The sequence below is a fragment of the Capra hircus genome, chromosome 12 (assembly GCF_001704415.2).
Source record: "Capra hircus breed San Clemente chromosome 12, ASM170441v1, whole genome shotgun sequence".
NCBI lineage: Eukaryota > Metazoa > Chordata > Mammalia > Artiodactyla > Bovidae > Capra > Capra hircus.
Window position 1 is genome coordinate 2,160,247 of NC_030819.1, and position 22,564 is coordinate 2,182,810.

General features: G+C 41.9%; 1 protein-coding gene across 1 annotated transcript in view; it reads right to left on the reverse strand.

The window, feature by feature from the left end:
* The window catches only part of MYO16 (myosin XVI), a 529,091-nt gene that overhangs the window by 174,651 nt on the left and 331,876 nt on the right, over nucleotides 1–22,564 (reverse strand). The window contains 1 exon segment of the mRNA XM_018056366.1: nucleotides 5,021–5,093. Within this exon segment, the coding sequence (XP_017911855.1) occupies nucleotides 5,021–5,093 (73 nt within the window).

The window sequence follows — 22,564 nt, forward strand, 5'->3', positions numbered from 1 at the left end:
TTCCAAACTCACTATATTCTTATAGCAGATTGCTGAGAAGCAGTTTACAGACTGCATGGTTGAAGTCTCACTTCACGTGGCTGCATGCTATGTGTCTCATGGGAAATTGGGGGAAATTATTGAATGTTAAATCATTAGCTTCCACTACTTTGTTCTTTACAACTTTGGTGAAGATCTGTAGCCTGCAGAGCTTGGCAATAGCAACTGTTGGGAGAACACATTCTAGCATTTATTAAAATAATATTTATATAATCTTAGAGTTTTCTCATTTATTCTAGATGGTACAGGCATACCATATTTTTTGTGCTTCACAGACACTGCCTTTTTCACCAGTTGAAGCTCTCGAGTTACCTTGGGTCAGGTAACTCTACCAGCATCAGCTTTTCAACAGTAGTTGCTCAACTCATGCCTCTGTGTCACATTTTGGTAATTCTTGCAATATTTCAAACTTATTATTATTATTATTATATTTGTTATGGTGACTTGTGATCATTGATCTTTGGTGTTTCTACAAAGACTTGCTGAAGGCTCAGATGATGGTGCTTTTTAGGAATGAAGTCTTTATTATTAGGGTGCAGACATCAGTGCTGGTTTTTTTGTTGTTTCAGATTTAAGCTATAGCACACTTAATAGATACAGTGTAGTACAAACATTGCTTTCATATGCACTGTGAAACAAAAGGAAATGCATGTGACTAGGTTTGGCAGTATTTGCTTTTTCTCTGTGGTCTGGAGCTGAGTCAGCAGTATCTCAGAGGGGCACCTGTATATTATGGACGATCTTGACATACTCAGCAATGAAAAGAACAACCCAATAAACCTCATCTGCAATCAACCGACTTCAACAATTATCAACAATTACCACCTCATGGCCAATTCTGCCTTATCCATTTCCTTGTCCATTACCCTCAAAATTAGATTCACTGAAGCAATTCTCAGACATTGTGTCATTTAACTGCAAATATTTGAGTATAATTCTCTAAGCTACAATGTCTTTTGAAAAGTACCTTCACAGTATCTATATCACATATAATTTCTATCACAGATAATTTTTTAATTTTGTCAAATACCCAGATTTCACATTACATTAATTCATAATTTTTACACTTAAGCAAATCAGGACCCACATAATGCCTATATACGTAACTGATTTATACGTCTCTTAGAGCTCCTTAGATCTGGCAGTCACCTTCTTCTTGCATTTTACATGTTGAAGAAATCAGGTCATTCGTCTTGCACTGCTTCTCACAGCTTAGATTTTGTCGGGTGAACTCCTGTGGTTTAGTTTAGCGTTCTGTCATCAGCTGTTTTTTTAATTTTTATTTTTTTGATGAGGGCCATTTTTACAGCCTTTATTGAATTTGCTACAAATACTGCTCCTGTCTTATATTTTGAATTCTGGGGCCTTGAGGCATGTGGGATCTCAGCTCTCGGACCAGGAATCGAACTCAGAATGGAAGGTGGAGTCTTAACCACTGGCCCGCCAGGGAAGTCCGTCCTCCGTCCCCAGGTTCTGTTAGTTAGTAGTTGCATCAATGCACCTCATTATGCTCAGGACTTTTCCTTTCCTTCCGTCCTCCTTTCTTTCCATCCTCCCTTCCTTGGCAGGACACTTGACAAGCATCTGGTATACTGCCGCCCTTCTTTGTAAGTCAGCTGTGAGTGGTCCTCACGGCAGAGATGCCTAGATCCATCACTTATCGGGGCGGTAACGCTGACTTGCTCTAATTCCATCATTCATTCTTCATTTATTTGTAGTGAGATCGCACCAAGTTATACTTATAAAGTAACTTGGGGAGAATCCAGATCTTCGTAATATCAAGGCTTTCTAATAATGCAGGAGGTCTTTTTTCATTTTTCACCTGTAATTATGCACCTTCCAGGGGCATTTTAGCTCTCACTTAGGCCAGTTGCTAGCTTTGATGATGTAAATGTTTTCTTCGTCTCCTCTGTCTTCTGGTAAACTGCCTTAAGAACACGCAAAAGTCCTTTGTTTGACGTGCCGATGCACACGTGCCACTGTGTCAGGCTCTCTCGCTGTCTGCAGCCATATTTTCATTCGTCCTTTTCAGCTGTCTAAATAGTAATAATCTCTGGACCTGAAAAATATTTTTGACTCTCCCTGTCACATCGTGCCTTAAAGTCCCTTCGCTTTACTAACATCGGTGGTACCACGATGTCTAAGGGCACTAGCATTTCCTATTAGCTGAAACAAACTCTCAGGCAAAGTATCACAAGCTGTCAGCTAGTCTTCGGGAGCTTCTTGAGCATACCGAGGATGGCGGTCCTGATTTTTGGAGTACTTCTTAGAATCTTCTCAAACTGTCCCTGTCCTAAATATATGTCAAGTTTCTTACGGAAAATGCTTATGAATGAACGATTGTCAAGAAATATATAAATATACGTTTTCCTATGCCTGAGCAAGAAGAACCACTAGCAAATTTACTAAAGATTTTTCTTATGAGTGTGCTCTTTAAATTTTAATTGAAACATGTCTGCTAGTGATTGATCACTCCGTTGTGTCCGACTCTTGGTGACCTCGTGGACCACAGCCCAGCAGGCTCCTCTGTCCCTGGGATTCTCCAGGCAAGAATACTAGAGTGGGTTGCCATTCTCTTCTCCAGGGGATCTTCCCAACCCAGGGATCGAGCCTTGGTCTCCTACACTGCAGGAAGATTCTTTACCGTCTGAGCCACCAGGAGAGCAAGATTTTCAGCTTCCTCTTTAAATTTCAGCTGAAACATATCTGCTAAGCTTGTTTTATATGCATAAAGTGGTATCACACCTGACTGAAGCTCTGTGGGGGCTGACATTCTAATGAGAAGCCCATAGGTCAATAAGCTCAAAGCGGAATAGAACAGATACTTATAAAGACATTAAGACCCTTCTGGGTTTGGTTCTGAATATAATATTGATCTGGTAAGCATTCTGCTGCAAGTTTCCAGTGGAATACGACATGCGGAAGTCCACCATTCTATCAGCAACTTCAGAGTCTAAGATGCATCATTCAAACCAATGGCCTTTAAAACACTGCACAGGCAAATTCAGGAGTCTGCTAAATCCACCATAAGTTGAGATATGATTCCTCACAAAGAAAATAATTTTATTTTTCAAAATGCCTCTGGGGTACTATTGTGCCCCAGTAATTAAGCAAGCAATGGCCAACCTACCCAGCAAACTAAAAGCACGTCTTTCAAAATATTTATTGTTTTCTTAATTTAAGTCTAAAAAACTTGGTCTTGAGCTTTTACTTGGTCTTAAGTATCTAAAGCTTTTGGTATTTAACAGATTTGTTTTTTTAGATTAAAAAAAAGCCATTCTTTGTTATATAAAAATCTCAGATCATGTCTATGTGGTTAACTATATAATTAAAATATTTAACTTAAGGAAAGAATGATAAGGGACACGTGTAACTGTAGTAAAGATGTTAGTTTTCATGAAAAGATAATATGAATGTTTTGTACTTTTCAGCTGCCAGCATAGGCCTGATAGGTGCCCAGGCGTGGGTGCAGAGTGGAGCCTGGGAGCCCAGCCCGTGTGGACATTGCCCACCTGTGATTTTTGCGTGTCACTAACCAGGAGATGCAGAAACTGTGAGTCTCCTTAGAGACCAGAAATCTGTCTTTTTCTAAGACAAAAATGTAAGGAATCAATATGACTGGCATCAACATTCAAACATGGGGGCTGAGCTGCACTGTTGGAGGCAGCTGCAGGCCTGCGTCTCGCGTGGGACAGCCTGCTGCCAGCTCTTCACTGCCTTCTTCCTTACAGGCATCACTGCTTCTCTTAATAATGAGCAGTAAATAAACAGAACCACGGAGTCCTCCCTTTTGCATGAATCCATGGACGCAGAAGCACAAAGGGAGCAGCAAACTCTGGTCTCCTTGGTATTATTTCAGCGGAGAATTTGGGTCGAGCTTTGCAGAGAAATGATTCATGATGATTCACCCTGGATTAAGTGAGTCAGCACGATTAAGACCTAGTCACAGGGCTTTGCACCCCGTTTTTAGGAGGGTAAAGGCCGAATTGGAAAAGGTTTTTGGGTGTTCCCACTTACAGAGGTGATCGTAGCTACCCTCCATTTCTTACACACGTGCAGAGAGCTGGAAAATGACCCCAGAACCTCCTTAATAGGCAGCTTGTCTACGCTCACAGCTCTGTGGGTCTGTTGCCATCTTGACATTACAGAAAAGGAAACCAAAGCTCATTACAGATTCTACATGTTGGCCAAGACAGCTCTGCTAGTAAAAGTCACAGAATTGGGTTTCAACCTCATGCTAGTTAATTTCTTATCCGGTGTCACTAATCACCCTAAGCACTGCATACTTGAAATTTTTCATGTAATATAATACAGCATGGCTTTTCCTTTTTCCACCTGTATCTTTTACAGGTTTATTTTTCCTTCTCTGCTGAGGCAAATTTTATTTCTATTCTTAACATTTAATTTTTACATACACTTAATTCAATTAAACTATTTGCACTGTACTAATAGCACACCTAAAGAACTGAGTGCCTTTCAAGTCCCTTAAACTGTAAATGGATTAAAAATAATCAATGCCTCTTTAACCTCCTTTTATGAGCTGGCCATTAGTCATACGAATGCACGTGGCATAAAGCTGAATTTACAAATAAGAACAGTGAGCATGAAAGAGTATGTCCACTCCGATTTTTGGCCAGGGGTTTCTAAAGACCTTCACCCTCATTTCAGAGATGCCAACACTGTCTCTGCCCCAGTTGAAATGACATTTCTATAAATACTGCTCCGGTCTTCATGTAATACTGTCTTTTAAACAAGCGCCTCTGTTTAAAACTAAATGATTAGGCCAGTTTACAAGGTCATATAAAAATGATGACTATGTCAACAAACCGGGGACATTAATTTAAAACAGGGTGGTGAAGTACTTCTTTTAATTATATGTGTGCAAGAAATCATGGGGACAGTCTCTAATGAATTCACAAGAGGTAATTATTAGTTGGAAAAACCATTCCAGTTAATAAAATTTCAAAAGAAATCTACTTACTTGTTCAAATTCATTCTTTTGAAATTCTTCAAATCCGAAGATGTCCAGAATCCCAACGCCCCACGTCTGTGAGCTGAAAAGGAACAGAACACAGTTGAACGGGCATCCTCAACCCTGCCCACGGCCACTCCAGGTCGGAGAAACCCGGCCACTGTGCACGTCGTCAATAATCTGAAGTAAAAGCATGCTAACGTTGATCTTAACCTGGTGAAAACCTGAAAATTAGGAGGGAAAAGTGTTCTTTGAATGCTTCGATTCAAACACAGACTCATTAACAAAAATGCGTTTGATATCTAAGTACCAACTGCAACAATAAACGGATGGTTTAACATTTGCTTCTCTGAAACACTTTCTCTGTCATCTCTTTCAACCAGACTTGCTTCCTCTGAAGGACTTTGCAGCTACCTGTTGAGTGGGTCTCCTCAGCTAAAACTTGTACCTTGCCAGGCTACCCCAGCAGCAAGTCAAGCCATTTCTCCTCACACATAAGTACAACATGAGTTAACCCCATTAAGCCACATGCATGTTCTTTCACAGATTAAACTGAGCCACTCCAAAAATCATGCTGTTCCTCAAAGTGTTCTTGTAAATAAAGAAGAAACGTGAAGAGCATGAAATGCGGGTGCAAAATGGACAGGGATCCAAGTAATGACTTCATTCTCCCGCGTAAACGATCATCCTTGGAACTCGCTCGTCCGGGACGGTCAAAGCACAGACGCCGGCCGCCTCGCTCTATCAGCCCATGTGTCCGGTCCTGCACCCTTCTTCAACCCCCCGCCTCTTTCCACGCCACACACGGAGTGAGTGAGGAGAGGAGGGGGACCTTGCTTGACTCGGCGACACCAACAACCTGCATCCTATGGGACTGTGGGGGCAGCAGAGGGTGGCGTGGGGGGTACCCCTGAGGGCTTCTTGCAAAGAAAGGCCTGGATGCTTCTGGAACACTGGTCAGCCCACCCCTCACGTTAATGTCTCTCTGTAGCGCATCTGCAGGGAGAATGCGCTCCGCATTTTCCACCGGTGGGAGTGACGGTCCTTCACCACGACGGTGCTCCCTCACCACGACGGTGCTCCCTCACCACGACGGTGCTCCCGCACCACGATAGTGCTCCCGCACCACGACGGTGCTCCCTGTCCCATCACCAGTCTCCTTGTCGGCACAGAGGGTGCGGGCTTTGCTTTTGTTTGCTTGGCCACGCCGCATGGCTTGCGGGATCCACTATCCTGTCTCTATTTACTGCTGGTAGTACAAATATGAGCTTCCTGAGTAGGAAGGAGAGCACTTTTAAAGCCCTAATACAAGCATCACGTGGCAAACAGTGTGAGTCAGTTAAGGAAGCAGCGAACCATTCACTGGAGGTCTCTAGGTAACTGATTCAGTATTTTAGAAAAGAAAAGTAAAATAAAGTCTTTCCCCCTGTGTCCACATAAACTCTACATGGTTTAGCGAGTCAAATGCTAGAACAGGAAGCTATAAACACATACAGGAAAACAAATGTAACCATTTTTTTTCCCCTTGCTTTCAGTTCTGCGAAAGGTCGAAGGAAAACATTCAAAAGTATGATTATGCAGATACTAAATTCCTCTGGATGATAAACAGTAGAAATGCAATTAAATTCTGTTAGAGGTCACTATTGTTTTAAAATGGTCTCTTTCATGTTCACAGATCTGCCCGCCCCGCCTCTTTCCACCATCTTTACAATGTGGACCGAGGGACGTCGGGGGTGAAGCTCGCTCAGTGGGGACCGTGGTGCTGAGGTTCAGGCTGACCTGTCGCTTTGCTGCGCATGTGTGTGTGCTTTCCATGTAACGAGCTGCATCGTTTCTCTTGTAGGAGGCTAGTGATGAAGCTTGTCAAGTTTTGGAGTTACTCCCATCTTCGCAAGTATCCGGATTCAAACACTTTTTAGTTGGATAACTTTGGCAAAGTCATTAATGTTTAAATTTTCTGAGCTGCAGTTTCATCATCTGTAAATCTAAGATAACAAATCATATTTATCCAGCTAGACATTTCCTATGTAAGAAGTGAGGTAAAGAAAGTTCTAGAGTAATAGCTAGTACACAGTGTGTCTCTAGTCACTGGAAGTTGCTTTAAGAAAACGTTGTTTAAACGTGCTCTAGAAGTAAAGAGGGTGGCTAACAGAAGAAATATAAACGTCAAATCAGCAAAGTAAAATGTCAATCTCAGGAAAATTGCTAAAGAAATAAAATTCTGAAAAATTATGATGAGAAAGATATTCCCGAACACTTTTGTTGGCGGCTGAAATTGGCAGGGCCTTCTTAAAAAACGACTTCCTTACGTGGCATAAAGCTTTGAAAAATTCATACCATTTGAACCAGGACTTCCACAAGCAAGAAACCAATACTAAGACAATGATTTGCAACGCAATTAAAGACGGACTGATGCCCACTGTTACAGTTAAACAACAAAAAGAAGTAATAGACACCCCACTCTAACGACACAATTAATTAAACAACATGCATCCTAGGAGGGATTCAGTGAAGCTGTCAAGTTAATAGAAATCAATACATAAATTCTATACAAATAAGCCCTATTATATATCTAGAAGACCTGGAAAGAAGTACAGTCCATCTGAGAAGAGGACCTGGAAATGTCTTCAGTGGTAGACCTAGAGGTGACTTCTTAACGTTTACAACGTCCTATGTGTGTGAGTGTGCCCAGCCGCTCAGTCATGTCCGACTCTTGAGACCCCACAGACAGTAGCCCACCAGGCTCCTCTGTCCATGGGATCTCCCAGGCAAGAACACTGGAGTGGATTGCCATTTCCTCCTCCAGGGGATCTTCCCAGCCCAGGGATCGAACCCTCAGCTCCTGCAGTGTCTCTTGTACTGCAGGTGTTACTGCTGAGCCACCAGGCTATCACAATTCTATCATTAGCCTTTGTTGGAAAGACGTGTGATTGAGTGCAGAGTGGTCACCTTCTGAGCTGGTGGAGGAAGGGTAACTGTGACCTTCAGGGCAATGGAGCCCAGAAGAGACGGTGCAGATAAGGGTCTGGTTTTTTAGGCATGGGAGGTGCCGCAGGGACCCCGGAGTCGGGGAAGAGCAGGGGTGCTTCCTGACGGCCAGGTGCCGGTCCAGAGCACGGCTGGTCGCTGCCACCCTGCACCAGGACCGCGCGATCGGGCTCTCAGGTCCGACTCCCCAGAATGGCTCCTGGCTGCCTGCGCAGCGGGGCTCCGAGTGTAGACGGAAGTCAGGAGAAAGGAGGACAGCCACGAGTGGCCAGACCTCACACACACTCTCTCCCCTTCTGTAACAACAGGGGCTTTGTGTGGACAGAGGACGCCAAGGCAGTCCAGCTGCATGTGGGTGAGCATGGCGTTGATCCTGGTTCCGATTAGGGAAAGTAAATTATTAATTAGTAACGTAGACTAGCATGCATTTGGTTGAAAGAACACTCCTTTCATGTATTCACATTGCATACGTATCAAATCCCAAACTGCATTTGGTTACCAGATAAAATGTTCAACAAAGATGGAGAGAAAGGAAGAACTATTTTCAGGAAAAAAATTAATCCAGGTTTAATGCATTTTAAGGATTATTTTTGCAACTACTGACAGACAAAATGTGTTTGCTTTTCTTTTCAAAAATCTATTTCATCATTTATGATTGAGTGAAATTTTACTGTTCAGTGACTCAGTCATGTCTGACTTTTTGGGACCCCATGAACTGCAGGCTTCCCTGTCCTTCACCTTCTTCTGGCGCTTGTTCAAACTCATGCCCATTGAGTCGGTGATGCCATCCAACCATCTCATCCTCTGTCGTCCCCTTCTCCTCCCACCCTCAGTCTTTCCCAGCATCAGGGTCTTTTCCAACCATTTGGCTCTTTGCATCAGGTGGCCAAAGTATCAGAGATTCAACTTCAGCATCAGTCTTTCCAATGAATATTCAGGACTGATTTCCTTTAGGATTGACTGGTTTGATTTCTTTGCAGTCTAGTGGACTCTAGAGAGTCTTGTCCAGCACCACAGTTTTGAAAGCATCAGTTCTTCAGTGCTCAGACTTCTTTATGGTCCAACTCTAACGTCTGTACACGATTACTGGAAAAACCATAGCTTTATGTGACTGCTATTGCAATAGCTGCCTTGGCAGGAGGGAGTCAAGGGCCTGCAGCCAGCAAAATGCCCATTCCATGAGGCAGTCAGCAGCGCTGCCATTTCACTTATTGATATCTCGAGTCGTATTACACAGGCATTTAACTCAACATCCAATTTCTAGCAAGGAGGAGCAGACAGAGGTCATCAGATGAACCGGGATTCAATCCGTTAGGCAAAATTAACATATTAATGAGATGATCTGCTTTAGTTCAAATTCTGCCCTGGAAATCTCCTGAGGGTTTTCTTAACGGTTAACAAAAATGCCTACCCCGCATCGACTCATTAGTAAAATACACCACTTTCGATATCAGACAAAACGCTAAATGCCTGGGCGTCTGTCTGACTTTGATTTGCCTTCCAGGCCTGTGGGTATGAGAAAGGGGGAAAACCTGAATTAAAGAGCATGTGCTCTTCGGAACACGGATGAACTAATTTATTTGTGCAGCGAGGTTGGGGGATTTATCCATATCAGGTTTTGTCCTCAGTCATCTCCGGGCAAGGAGGTGAACTGACAGTTACCTAAGTAATTCAAAGTCAGCTTAGGAAAGAAATGAATGCTGTTTGGCACAAAAGCCTTAGAAGGAGCCAGAGCTGAATCAGACCCTGTCTGTGGCTGATCGCTGACACGTCAGACCCCAGATGGGGTAAGAAATATGAACATCCTAGCATCACTTGCAGTGTAGAGGGCCGATTCAGAGTTCACCCAGTGCCAGAAAGCAGGGGGCCACCAGATATTGGATGTGACTGACGTCTTCCAAGGGCTTGGGGGCACTAGTGGTGAAGAATGGAGACGCAGGAGACGTGGGTTCGATCCCTGGGTCGGGAAGATCCCCTGGAGTCAGAAGTGGAAACCCACTTCAGTGTTCTTGCCTGGAGGATCCCAAGGACAGAGGAGCCTGGCAGGCCATAGTCCATGGGGTCACAAAGAGTCAGACATGAGTGAGCAACAGAATACTGGGGGAACATCTTCCAAAATATCCTGACTAGGAATCATAGAATCCTAGGTCCTGAAAGCAAAACCAAGCCAGAGAGATAAACCAACACCCTTCATTTGTAAGTAAATGAAATGTGATTATCGCAGCTTCAGAGGTTGAACAAATTAAGATTCACAAGACATAAATGTCTCACTAAAGATTTCATTAATGCTAAGTGTCAAGCTTAGAATAGAAACCCAGATCTCTCGATTTCCAACTCCCTTTAAAAAAATTAAAACTGAGTTAAAAGATAAAATTGCTGTATTCATAAATTAACTACCATCTTGAATATCCACAAAAGTGAGATCTATATAACATCTCAGCCCACTAGTCGAAAGTACAGTAAAAAGCGCTGCTTCGCTTTTCACTTATTATTCTTTTCTCTTTTTTCAACTGTTTTATTAAGATTTAATTACATACAATATTGTATAAGCTTAAGGTATACAACTTGTTGACTTGCCACACACAGACTGCAAAATTATCATGCTTTTCTTAATAAGGTTCCTTTTCTGTATAATAATTCTGTCTGAATACAAACCCTTCTTTTTATGAGGTTCCTTCTATTTAAATTTTAAAGAGCACTTTGGATTATCTTTGCCAGTTAATAGTAGATTTTGAAAATTGTTAAAGTTTGTGATTAGTCTGCCCCCCAGAAGATGATAGAGAAGAATGTTTGGAAGAACTGGGATCAACAATCATCTCAAAATCCCTCAGACCACCCAGGAAATGGACACCTGTCTTTCTAACAATCACCTTCAAGTATATGTACTTGCAACTTGAAGTTCAAAGGAACAGCCATGAAAATTAAATTAACTAGATAGTGAGTTGTAGCAAGCGGCTATTGTTGGTAACCAACCACCTCAAAACTCACTGACCAAACAAAACAGGAAGTCCTTATTATGGTTCTAGGCCCTTTTGTCAGCGTGGGTGGCCTGATGGGGGGTTGCAGGTCTAAGACAGCACCCACCAAGGGCCCTGGGGTTGGCCAGCCCTTGGCTGGCTCACAGTACCTCTCCCCACCCAAGAAGAGCCTGGCCTCAAGCGCAAGGGGGCAACGACAGGGATCTCAGCAGACTCGTGTGAGGCCTTAGAGGTGGTGCCTCTTCTCTTTGGATGTGTTCTCTTGGCTACAGCAAGACACGGGGGCAGCTCAGATGCCAAGGTAGAGAGAACAGACCTAACCTCTTGGTGAGAGAAGTGTCAGGGGGCATTGGACAGGGCAAGGATGCAGAACTGCAAGCAACCGGGGGCAGCTTTGCCCCACGCTTCTTCGCTTTATTTATTGGTTCGCTCACCTTTCAAACGGGTAGTTTGAAAGGTGCACCTCGTTCTGCAAAGCATACTGCTGGCTGACAGAGACCCAGACACAAAGAACAGAGGGACGCAGGGCAGTCTTATCCTCAGGGACACGTCCATGGACAGACATGTTAACTCTAAATTATCATCTTGGGACGAAATGAAGAAACCATTTATATTTTTTAAAGGTAGCTTTAACACTATGCTTTTTTAAAAACTCAATTTTCTGACCATTTCAACGTGGGAGATGTTTCTGGGAAAACTCAGGTTTCAAGTCTGACATGTAGGGTTCATACTCCAAGCCCACTAACTCCTCCCGGCTGGGTGACGAGGGCCACTGACTCAACCCCTCTGAGCTCCAGTTTCACCATCTGAAGAGCATGCTCAGTTGCTTCAGTCAAGTCCTCCCCTTTGTGACCCCAGGAACTACAGCCCGCCAGGCTTCTCTGTCCAGAGGATTCTTCAGGCAAGAATACAACAATGAGTTGCCATTTCCTACTCCAGGGGATCTTCCTGACCCAGGGATCGAACCCAAGTCTCCTGCATTGCAGCCAGATTCTTTATTACTGAGCCACCTGGGAAGCCCCTATCTGAAGAGAGGAGACAAGAATTCATTCCACATGCTAATGTCAGTATTAGCTGCAAAAATCCCTGGCTCAAAGCCTGGCTCATTTATAGGCAATTTCCAATAAAGGATAACCACAATAAATGCGCCTCACCACCTATTACATCTGCACCCAGGAAAAAGCCAGGTTTGGAAAGTGTATTTTTAATAAGACAGTGTGTCAAGAGAGAAAAGTTAAAAGCTTGGAGCTGACAAAAACTAAAAATGTCCTTTTGTTGAAAAGCCCATCCTCCTCCAAGAGAAAATGATATTAGAACAAGGCACACCCCATTTAAATCGCGGGGAGGTTTCCTTCCCGGTGTTTCCTTTGGGGAGAGGCAGGGTCACCGAGGGGCAGAGTGGGGCATCCTGCTCTCATCTCTGAACAGCGCTGCACCATTATTTACTCTGGCAGAGCTGCCAGTGCGCGCCAATGGCAGGCGCGGAGGAGCTGAATATGTACAGATTCGGTTAACTCTGCCCAGCAGGACAGGTTATCAGGGGGTGGAGCAGAGGCCAGACGCATTTCCCCAGCGAGAAATGAAACAAGAGCGTGGGCACCGCTAGCAAAGCGATGGATTTCACCCTTTGTAAAAAACAGACAAGCTTTACCCTCCGCACTCTTGGCTCAAGACAGAGCTACAGGAGAAGGCTCCTGGGTTTTTATTAGCCTAGTAAATCACTGAATTTCTTACATACATTATTAAATCTATTTGGCCCTCAAATAATATTTGCAAATCACATACTAGTCATTATCCAAAAGGAAAAGCACCACTGTTCTATACTAAAAATGCCAGTCTCATAGATCTGAAAGGTTCTCTCTCTTCCCCCCATGTCTCCTAAACACACGCACTTAGGGGAAAGCATACAGCTCTTTATTCGTTTGATAAGTGACCTATTCTTGAAGTAATTTATCATGTTATCATGATTAATATTTGTATTTCAACATTATTGTCTCCATAGTATGTGGTAATTTTTATAATAAGAATGGTAATTTTTAACCATCATTTTATATTTATTATGAAGTATTTGAAGCAATTTTGAGTAATACAATATACATGAAACTTTGGTAAACCTCTCACATTATTTTATTTCTCTGGATCCTTTTATTAAAAAAAAATGTATCTACAAGAAAATGAAAAAAAGTACAATTACAAAGAAAAGGTTCATAGCTCTTTAGGAAATGATTATACATATGAGTGTTTTGGTAAGGAAATGGAGCAGAAGGAGAATTATTTAGAAAGCAGGTTTTCCCTTAGATATTTTGCTAAATTGTGTAGTTTTGGTTGCCATGGCAATAAGTACCATGGTTTAAATGTCTATGCAGAAATAGAAGTCACTCCTACCATATTCACAAGAATCAAAGAAATCTCATTACTTAATGGGAAAAAAATTCCCAATTTGGATGAAGGAAGGAAAAACACGGTATGCCAAATTTATTTTTCTGACAAACTGCTTGTTATTTAATCTCTGAAACAAAAATAAAGACAAAATATTTAGAATTAAACAACAAAGGAAGAGCTACATACAAGTCTCCTGGACGCACGAAGCACGCAGAAGATGCTCCGTACACTCAGGTCAACAACATCACCAGAAACTATGAAACAGACGTTCAGTGAGGAAGTCAGATAGAAAAAGAGAAACACTCAAACAGAGTCAGAGTAGGGTATCACAACACTGCAAAGATTAGTCAGACAGATAGCATACACACGAGAAGGGACAACAAGACAAATACATTGATTTTTGAAGATAATTCATCAAATTTAAGCAAGACGTGTCAATGAAACTGGGGCAAAGGCATAGATAAATAATGTCAGGACTGAAAGTTGTCAGACCAGAATTATAAGAGATCCTGATTGGAAGATTCTAAACGAAAGAAAGCTGTGATTTAGTTGGTGGATGTACTTAAAATCTTAAAGTGGGCCATTTTCTAGAAAATATATATGACCTTAAAAAGAGAGAAAATAATCTGATTAGACCCACAAACTTTAAGATAGTATTCATAGGTCAATTCTCCCTTCACCTCCTCAAAAATTTTTTGGGAGAATTTCACCAAACACTCAAGGCATATATAATTTTCATTTAAAACATCTTAGAAGAGAAGAAAAACAGAATGTTCTCAATTCATTCTTAATCCCAGATGCAGAGGATAAGATGGCTGGATGGCATCACTGACTCAATGGACATACATTTTGGCAAACTCTGGAAGATAAAAGAGGACAGAGGAGCCTGGTGTGCTGCAATCCACGGGGTCACAAGAGTCAGACACAACTTCCCCACTGAGCAACAACAACAACACAGACATAAAATCAAAAGATTCTATTTTAAAAAATCTTATCTCATTAATGAAAATAAATGCAAACACCCAAAATAATGACTAGAGAATCAAATTTAGTACATCATGACCAAAATTGGACTTGCCCCGAAAATAATTACTCAACATCAAAAAAACATACATCACTAAAATTTGCCACATAAGCTAAGAAAAGGAGAAATAATCTTAATAGATAAAAGAAAAACATTCGATGAAACAGCATCCATTTATGGTTGAAAACATTCAGCAAAGAGTATCTACTGGGACTCTACCTAAACAGATTACTCACTGACAAATATTTAGAAGAATGACATTAATTTGGAAACAAGACAAGAATAGTCTACTCTCAGCAGAAATTCTCAACACTGTACTGGAGTGCTGGCCAGTGCAATAAAATAAGAATAAACAGAATGAGGAAAAAGACAAAGAAGACAAGATAACTACGATCGTCTTCATGAAAATATTCCACTAGAAAATTATCAGAACTAATAAAGTCAGCAGGGTTTCTAGATATAAGATCAACATATGAAACTCAAGACTGAGTATCCCAATGAACAAATTAAAATATAATAGAAAAAGAGCCTTCATCATAGCAACAGAAAGTACAAAGTACTTAGAAAAGAATGAAACAAAAATGTGCAAGAAATTGATAGAAAAAACACAAGCATATTTAAGAAATTAAAGAATGTAGGAAGAAAGAAATATAGAATAAAAAATACATATGTGTCATATTTATGAAAGCAAAGAATCACCAATCTAAAAAGGCCATTTCTCTCCATATTAATCTATAAATATATTTCTGCACAAAATCCCAAATGAATTTTTTAATGGACTGAATCAAAATGACTATAAAATTCATATGCAAAAATAGAGATTCAGAGATAACCGAAACAAATAAGAAAAATAAGAACATATTATGAGAACTTACTTATTAAAACAATATATTACTGATACAGTTTAAGTCAAATAGATTAAAAATCAGGAGGGGGTAAAAAAGTATTTCTAATAAGTGAGATAGGGATAACTGAATATCCATCTAAAACATAACATTAAATCAGTTTCTCATATAAACAAAAATACATTCCTGATGTCTGGAAAATTTTAAAGTTTGGGGGGGAAATGTTAGCTGGCCTTGAAGTAGGAAAAGAGTGACTATGCTAAGTCCCTAAGTCAGGTCACTGTATATGATTGAACAGAGACCACCAGGCCTCTATGAGCACATCGCCACGGGGCAGTGCGAAACCACGCTGGTAGTCAGGAAATGCAGGGTAATACTCTCCCCCACAATTCTGCTACTAAATATATGCCCCAGCGAAAACTCTGCACAGTATCTCAGGAGGCAACCCTGGAACTGAGAAGCAAAGGAGACTGAAGTGTCCATGTAAACGCAAGCAGATGCGGGCACTGTGGTCTCTCTGCAGGGGAATTCAAGCAGCAGAAACAAAGAGTGAATTAGCTCATTAGGTATCAATATGGTTAAACCTTAAAAGCCATGTGGAGTTAAAAAGGGGAATGCAGCATAAAATGTACTGTATGAGAGCATTTCCTTACTTCTGGATGACTCATGATGTTATACACTTATTATGAAACACCAGCATCCAGATGAATTTTTAACACTGTGGGATATTTACACAGAATCGATGACAGAGACTTCCTGTCTTTGGGCAGGAAGGAGAGGGATGGATTTATGCAGGAAAAACAAAAGTAACTTCAGCTTTTAGCTGCAATTTTCTATTTCTTTTGTGTTAAAAAAATTCTGAAGCAAAAGTGGCAAATGTTAATCATATGAGATAATAGGTAACTCTCTTCCTGATTATTAAATCTTTCACCTCCCCCAAATACACTTAATGAAGGAAGGTATTGCATGCTTAATTGGGGGGGGGGGAATCAAACATCTATTTTCCTTTTCTCACAAATGCACAGCAGGTATTTTAGTATTTCTATGAGGCATCTGGGAGTTAACAATATAAATTCATTTATTAAGAAGTGTTTTACATCATAATTAATACGGCAGTGTACAAAACATCATTCTACCAACTCTTAATTACTTATGAGTGTTGGTATAAATTTTCAGATTATCTTTCTTTTGGATTTGCAATATCCATCAGATAACTTAAATCTATATAATCATTTTAATAAAGTTCTAAGAGGGAAAGATAAAACTAGTAAGTAGATACTTGGGTCTGAATCAGATTTATTTACACATTCAGTCTCTGTTTCAGCCGCAGGTCTTGCTTTGTAGTTTTGTGTCTGAAATGAGGACAGATAAACATGAGAGAAACAGAGAATGAGATGCTACTTAGGATTCACAAGTGATTACATATATCGATAGGATCAGATGTTTCCTGGTGGAAATTAATTTTCAATTTTGTTATCAAAATAATGGTGAAAAACATTTAATTTCTAGACGTTGTTCTCCCTACTTCATTTTCTCATTGCCCAGTTTACCAATTAGATAGTTAATTTATTTTGGTCTCAAAAATCCTGTGTGCGTGTGCACTTGTGGGTGATTCATGTCGATATATGGGGAAAACCACCACAATATTGTAAAGAAATTATCCTCCAATTGAAATTAATTAAAAAAATTTTGTGTGGTGCATGCTAAGTCGCTTCACTCGTATCCAACTCTTTGCAACCATATGGACTGTAGCCCACCAGGCTCCTCTGTCCACGGAATTCTCCAGGCAAGAATACTGGAGTAAGCATTAAACAGTCTTGCTCACTGAGATTCCTTGAGTATAATGGGACAGATGTGTGTGGTTAAATTAAAAAGTATTTCATTTTGATATTCCTCTGCTTCCTAGTGGTCACACAGCCCCGCCAAGCCCTGCCCGGCGCTACTGAGAATTAATACAGATCAGCTAGTGGGCGGTCCCAAAGAGGAAAAGTATTTAAGCCTGGAGGGAGGAGACAGTTACAGGAATTCCATTACAGATTTGGCAGGCAGGGGGCAGGGGGTGGGGCGGGAGCAAGCAGATATCTGACAAAGCGTGTTGCTTCTTTTCAATAAAATTTTTCTGCAACCTCTGACTCAGGAAAGAGGAAATACTGCCCACCTTAACACTTCCTGTTGGAGAGGATGATGGCAGATCCTGGGCTAAGACCAAGGTGACCATCTCTGAGGAGGCAGGGTGGGACAGGCTTGTGGATGCTCTGAGGCCCTTTGGAGAGTTTCAAGGCCCAATAATGAGCGATTACAGTCGCCTGGGATGTAACCAGCGGATATGGCCACTGGAGGAGATTAATCCTCAAATTTTAAACTCAGAGAGGTAACCTGACCACGCTGACTTCCTTGCAAAAGAGGAAGCAGATGATACTTTTGTAGGAACCATCTGTAACTCTTGGTGGCTACACTCTGGTCCTTTTAAAAAGTCATGTGAAGTGAAGTCGCTCAGTGGTGTCTGACTCTTGGCAACCCCATGGATTGTAGCCTACCAGGCTCCTCTGTCCATGGGATTTTCCAGGCAGGAGTACTGGAGTAGGTTGTCATTTCATAGACATTTATTAAAAAAATTTTTTGTTTAAACAACTTAAGAAAAAAAAATGACCATACACACACACACCCCTACACACCTGATTTTAATTTTTTTTCTGATGGTTTGTCTGTAATGCAGAGGACAGGGCTCCATCTTCAGGCCCCAAGAGTTTCATAAACTAAGCCACTGACTTCCTGTCCCTGATGGATGAGATCCTTGACAAACACTCAGTTATAGCTGCAAATCTAATCTACTGAAAATAATCTTAAAAAGATTAACATTCTTACCCTCACATTAGTGTAGTAAAAATCACATCTATCGGGGGTATCTCAGTGTACATTTTTAACAATCACAGATTATATCTAAAACTACAAAGTCAATTTTCTAATTTAAAAAAAGTCAACAACAAAATCATTACAAACAAATTATCTGACTTAAAAATCCTCAAAAACTAGCAGGAGTCTATGAACACATTGGCGGTATTATCTCAGAATTTATTAATTTATTTAATCAACACATTAAGAAGTTAAGACAGTCCAGCGACATTGCTTGTTGTTGGGTTTTTTTGAGAGGAGAGTCCCCCAAAATTATATGTAAAATTGTGCATTTATTCCATTCATCCGATTCTCCAACTGGACTTTGATCTTAAATTAAGTCTAAATATACTATAACGTTTCATAAGTACCGTAAGTGCTATCTGGTTGCATCGATGAGAAAAAATGGAAATCGTAAAGAAAATTCATTATATCGTATCATGTATATTATATCATTTCAATATAATATACAGCAAAACAGTCAATTCTGTTTAAAAATCCTTGGAAATTCAACCAATGTGTATATACACCACTGACTATTCATAACTAATACTATAGACACGGAGTTCTCAGTGGAACAAAGCTAAGAAGAATTCCCAAATGAAAACTTCAGCCATAAATCCACTTAGCCCAGTGAGTTCGCCTTGTCTTCATCTCAGAGCAGGAAGGTAAAACTCTGCTTACACTACAATTCAGGGGGGCAATCTCCAGAGCAGCTACATGGGATCCAGAATCCTGACCTGGGTTGTTTTTAAACCAGCCTTTAGAGTTCTTCAAGGCTATCCTTACTCTTTCCCCATTTGAAACACTTGCGGCCTCTAGGAAGGATAGACAAGGCTCACCTGTGGAGAAGTGCCGTTTCTCTGAATATGAAACTTGGACTGCTCGCTGCAGTCTCACGAGCACACTCACTGCACGATGCAACTCATGTCGTCAGATGCTGGAGAGGACCGTGCCGGCATGATGCCCCGACAGGACCGTAAATCCACGCCCCTCTGCCCTTCCGTCTCAGCCCAGAGAGCGAGGTGTTGGTGGTGGGACGCCAGGACCCACTGTTAACATCACCATCCTTTACAATGACTTACCCAGACTGCTGGGGACCACGTGTGCCACGTGGCAATGCAGTGAAGCAAGTCTCTCTGGAGACCCAGGACGTTCCATGCTGACTTACAAAAGCACTTGCTTATAAACTGAAACATGTGAATTTAGAAGTGAAAGTGTGAGTTGCTCAGTCGCATCCAACTCTTTGCGACCCCGTGGACTGCAGCTCTCCAGGCTCCTCTGTCCATGGGATCCTCCAGGCCAGGATACTGAAGTGGGGTGCCATTCCCTTCTCCAGGGGACCTTCCTGACTCAGGGACTGAACCCACATCTCCTGAGTCTCCTGCACTGCAGGCGGGTTCTTTGCCTGCTGAGGCACTGAAGAAGACCCGATTGCTGAGAAAGAGTGAGGGCAAGAGGAGAAAGGGACGACAGAGAAAGACACGGTTGGATGGCATCACCGACTCAATGGACACGAGTTTCAGCAAACTCCAGGAGATAGTGAAGGACAGGGGAGCCTGGTGTGCTGTAGTTCATGGGGTCACAGAGTTGAGCATGACTTAGTGACTGAACAACAATGAATTTAGAAATGGGGTAAGATACCAAAAATATCCTCCTGATAATTTCAAGAATTAAATCATTGCATTGATGTGTGGATTTTAACACAAACAAAAAAATACTTAAAGAAAACAATTTCTGTTTAAAATAGTCCAGCTTTTCTCACGGGTATGCCTGCTCTACACGTCTTCCTGTGTCTTAATCACAGTACAGTTAGACTGGGTGGGAGAAGGAGGATTCGATAGCTTGATAAATTTCACAAGTGACATACGTTTTCCAGCAGCCTTCTTTTCTCTCTCCAGGATCAAAATCTAAATCTACAGATCGAAGGACAAGGCCTCTGGACAGTTCCTGGAATGGTGACCCGCGTCTCCCGATGACAGGCAGGATCACGTTGATGTTTCAAGCCCGGAGCCTTCATCCCAATTTGACCTCAGCCACCTGTCTCCCAGTGCTCACAGGGTTGGCATTTCAGAGATCCCAAGTTTCCCCTCGTGCAATGCTTCCTCCACCACGTGGCCAGTTTCTCTGTCCACTCACTCACCTCTCCATGCAAGGACACTACATGAGTTTTTCCTCAAGGAACCCCCTGTGGGAAATGCCATGGTTACGAGGCCTCATGGACTTTATTTTTCCAACAATCGAAGCCCACAAACTGTGCTCTGGACCCCAGGTCGTACTCTGCAAACGTGTCACAGACGTATCAAGAGAGAAGGGAAGGAGGGGAGGGGTGTGGGCACTGATCAGCGGTAACCCAGCATCGCTGCTTCCTCTGAACTCAGCCAGCAGCCATGCCTCGGACCCCAGCGGTGTGCCTGAGTAGTGGCAGTGCGCTTTCCACAACTCTCTCTTCTTACTCTTTCCCCATTTGAAACACCTGCTGCGTCCAGGAAAGATAAACACGTCTCACCTATGACGAAGTGCCATTTTTCTGAAGATGACACACTGCTTGCTACAATCTCACGAGCGCAGATTCTCTGCATGCATTTCGACTTGCTACTGTAGTTCAGTCGCTCAGTCGTGTCCGAATCTTTGCAACCCCCTGGAATGCAGCCCGCCAGGCTCCTCTGTCCCTGGGATGCTCCAGGCAAGGATCCTGGAGTGGGTTGCTGCGCCCTCCTCCAGGGGATCTCCCTGAGCAGCAACATCCCTATTAAATTATTTCCTTTATTTGCTTTTCTCCAAACAAGCAAGATTGCAGAATCAACACAAAACAAGGAGGCTGGACTACACCTAGGGTTTCCACCACGCCCTCCATCTGCCTGTTTTTCCCAAGCTCCACGCCTCCACAAATGAACTAGGAAGTCCAGCCACGGCCCCCGAGATGCGGCCATGGGACCACCCCGCTGTGTTCGGCACTATGCTGACAGCTGTGTGTGCCATCTCTCTTATCCTCGGGTGATCCTTGAAACGGAGAAGGCACTGGCACCCCACTCCAGTGCTCTTGCCTGGAGAATCCCATGGACGGAGGAGCCTGGAGGGCTGCAGTCCATGGGGCTGCACAGAGTCAGACGCGACTGAAGCGACTTAGCAGCAGCAGATGCTTGAAACCAAGCAGAGTTCTCACCACCAGGCACTCACCAGAGGAGCCGGCTTGGAGATGTGAGAACTCAGGAGGGAAATGGGTCGGAGTGAACTGGAGAGCTCTCCGAATTTTCTATGATTCACTGAAGTAATTAATCATAAATACTTACATGTTTATGTTTAGCTCAACTAAAATATCAAAAGAATGTAATAGAAGCATCTTTAAGACTTCAAAGGCTCAGTGATAAACAAAAAAATCTCCGTATGCATGCTTGAAACTCAGTTTATTTACTGTCTTACAATCTGCATGCCAAAGTGTGCTCTCCAAAAACGTGGATTCCAGATCACGCAGACACAAACGAACAACTGAGTGGATGGACAGAGCATGTCTTCAACGCTTCTCTACTGAGTCATCTCCTAAACTTCGTCTACTTAGAACCTTCCATCTAGCAATACTTCCTGTTAACATGCGTCTGTGGTAAAAAGGGGCTGTTCCACAGGTTATATTTCTCAGGTGTCCCCGTATATATAAACCACTGTATTCAGAACTCATGATGAAAATGAGTGAAAATGAACTAGAGGTTTCTATGTCTGAAGAAATTTCCCAAAGTTTCCGCACCTTCTCTGCCTCCCCAAGACTCTAACTTACAGGTGCCCCTGCAGTAAGCATGTTAATACGAAAACTCTGCTGACGATGTCGGTGCAGGGAAAAAAAAAAAAACACCTTAAAATCTAACACTGATAATTCAACCCTGGATATGAAATGCAGACATTGGGAAATAGGTCCAATTATGGGAGATGCAAAAATGAGTTATCATTTGAACATTTTCAAGTTATTATTGTTCCTTATGCCTTAGGAAGAATCTGTATCTCATTTCATAATCACAAGGATAATAGGCCTATTTGGAACTGAGGTAGGAAAAGTAGAATTTTTAAAAAATGTATAACCTTATTAATGTGCCTGTTCTACTACGATCCAGAAAAGGAACTCAGCATTCTAGGAACAAACATGTCATCTACCTAATTGTCACTTATTTTCCTTTTACAACTTGTTAGAGTACATCTTATTGATATTTATTCTCTCTTGCAAATTTTACAAAAATTATATAGTGTGATAAATATGTCCTATTAATATAAAGCGTGCCTGCCCATGTTAACCACAGGGAGATACAGATATATATAGATAATATAGATTTTCTGACATAATTGCAACTTTTTTAGAAAGGTGAAGACTCATAAACAATAAAAGTCTATCCCGAGTTTATCCAAGTTTTGAAACTTCTCTGCGGCTTAGGAAATGGCTCTGTTAATCTATAAGCTT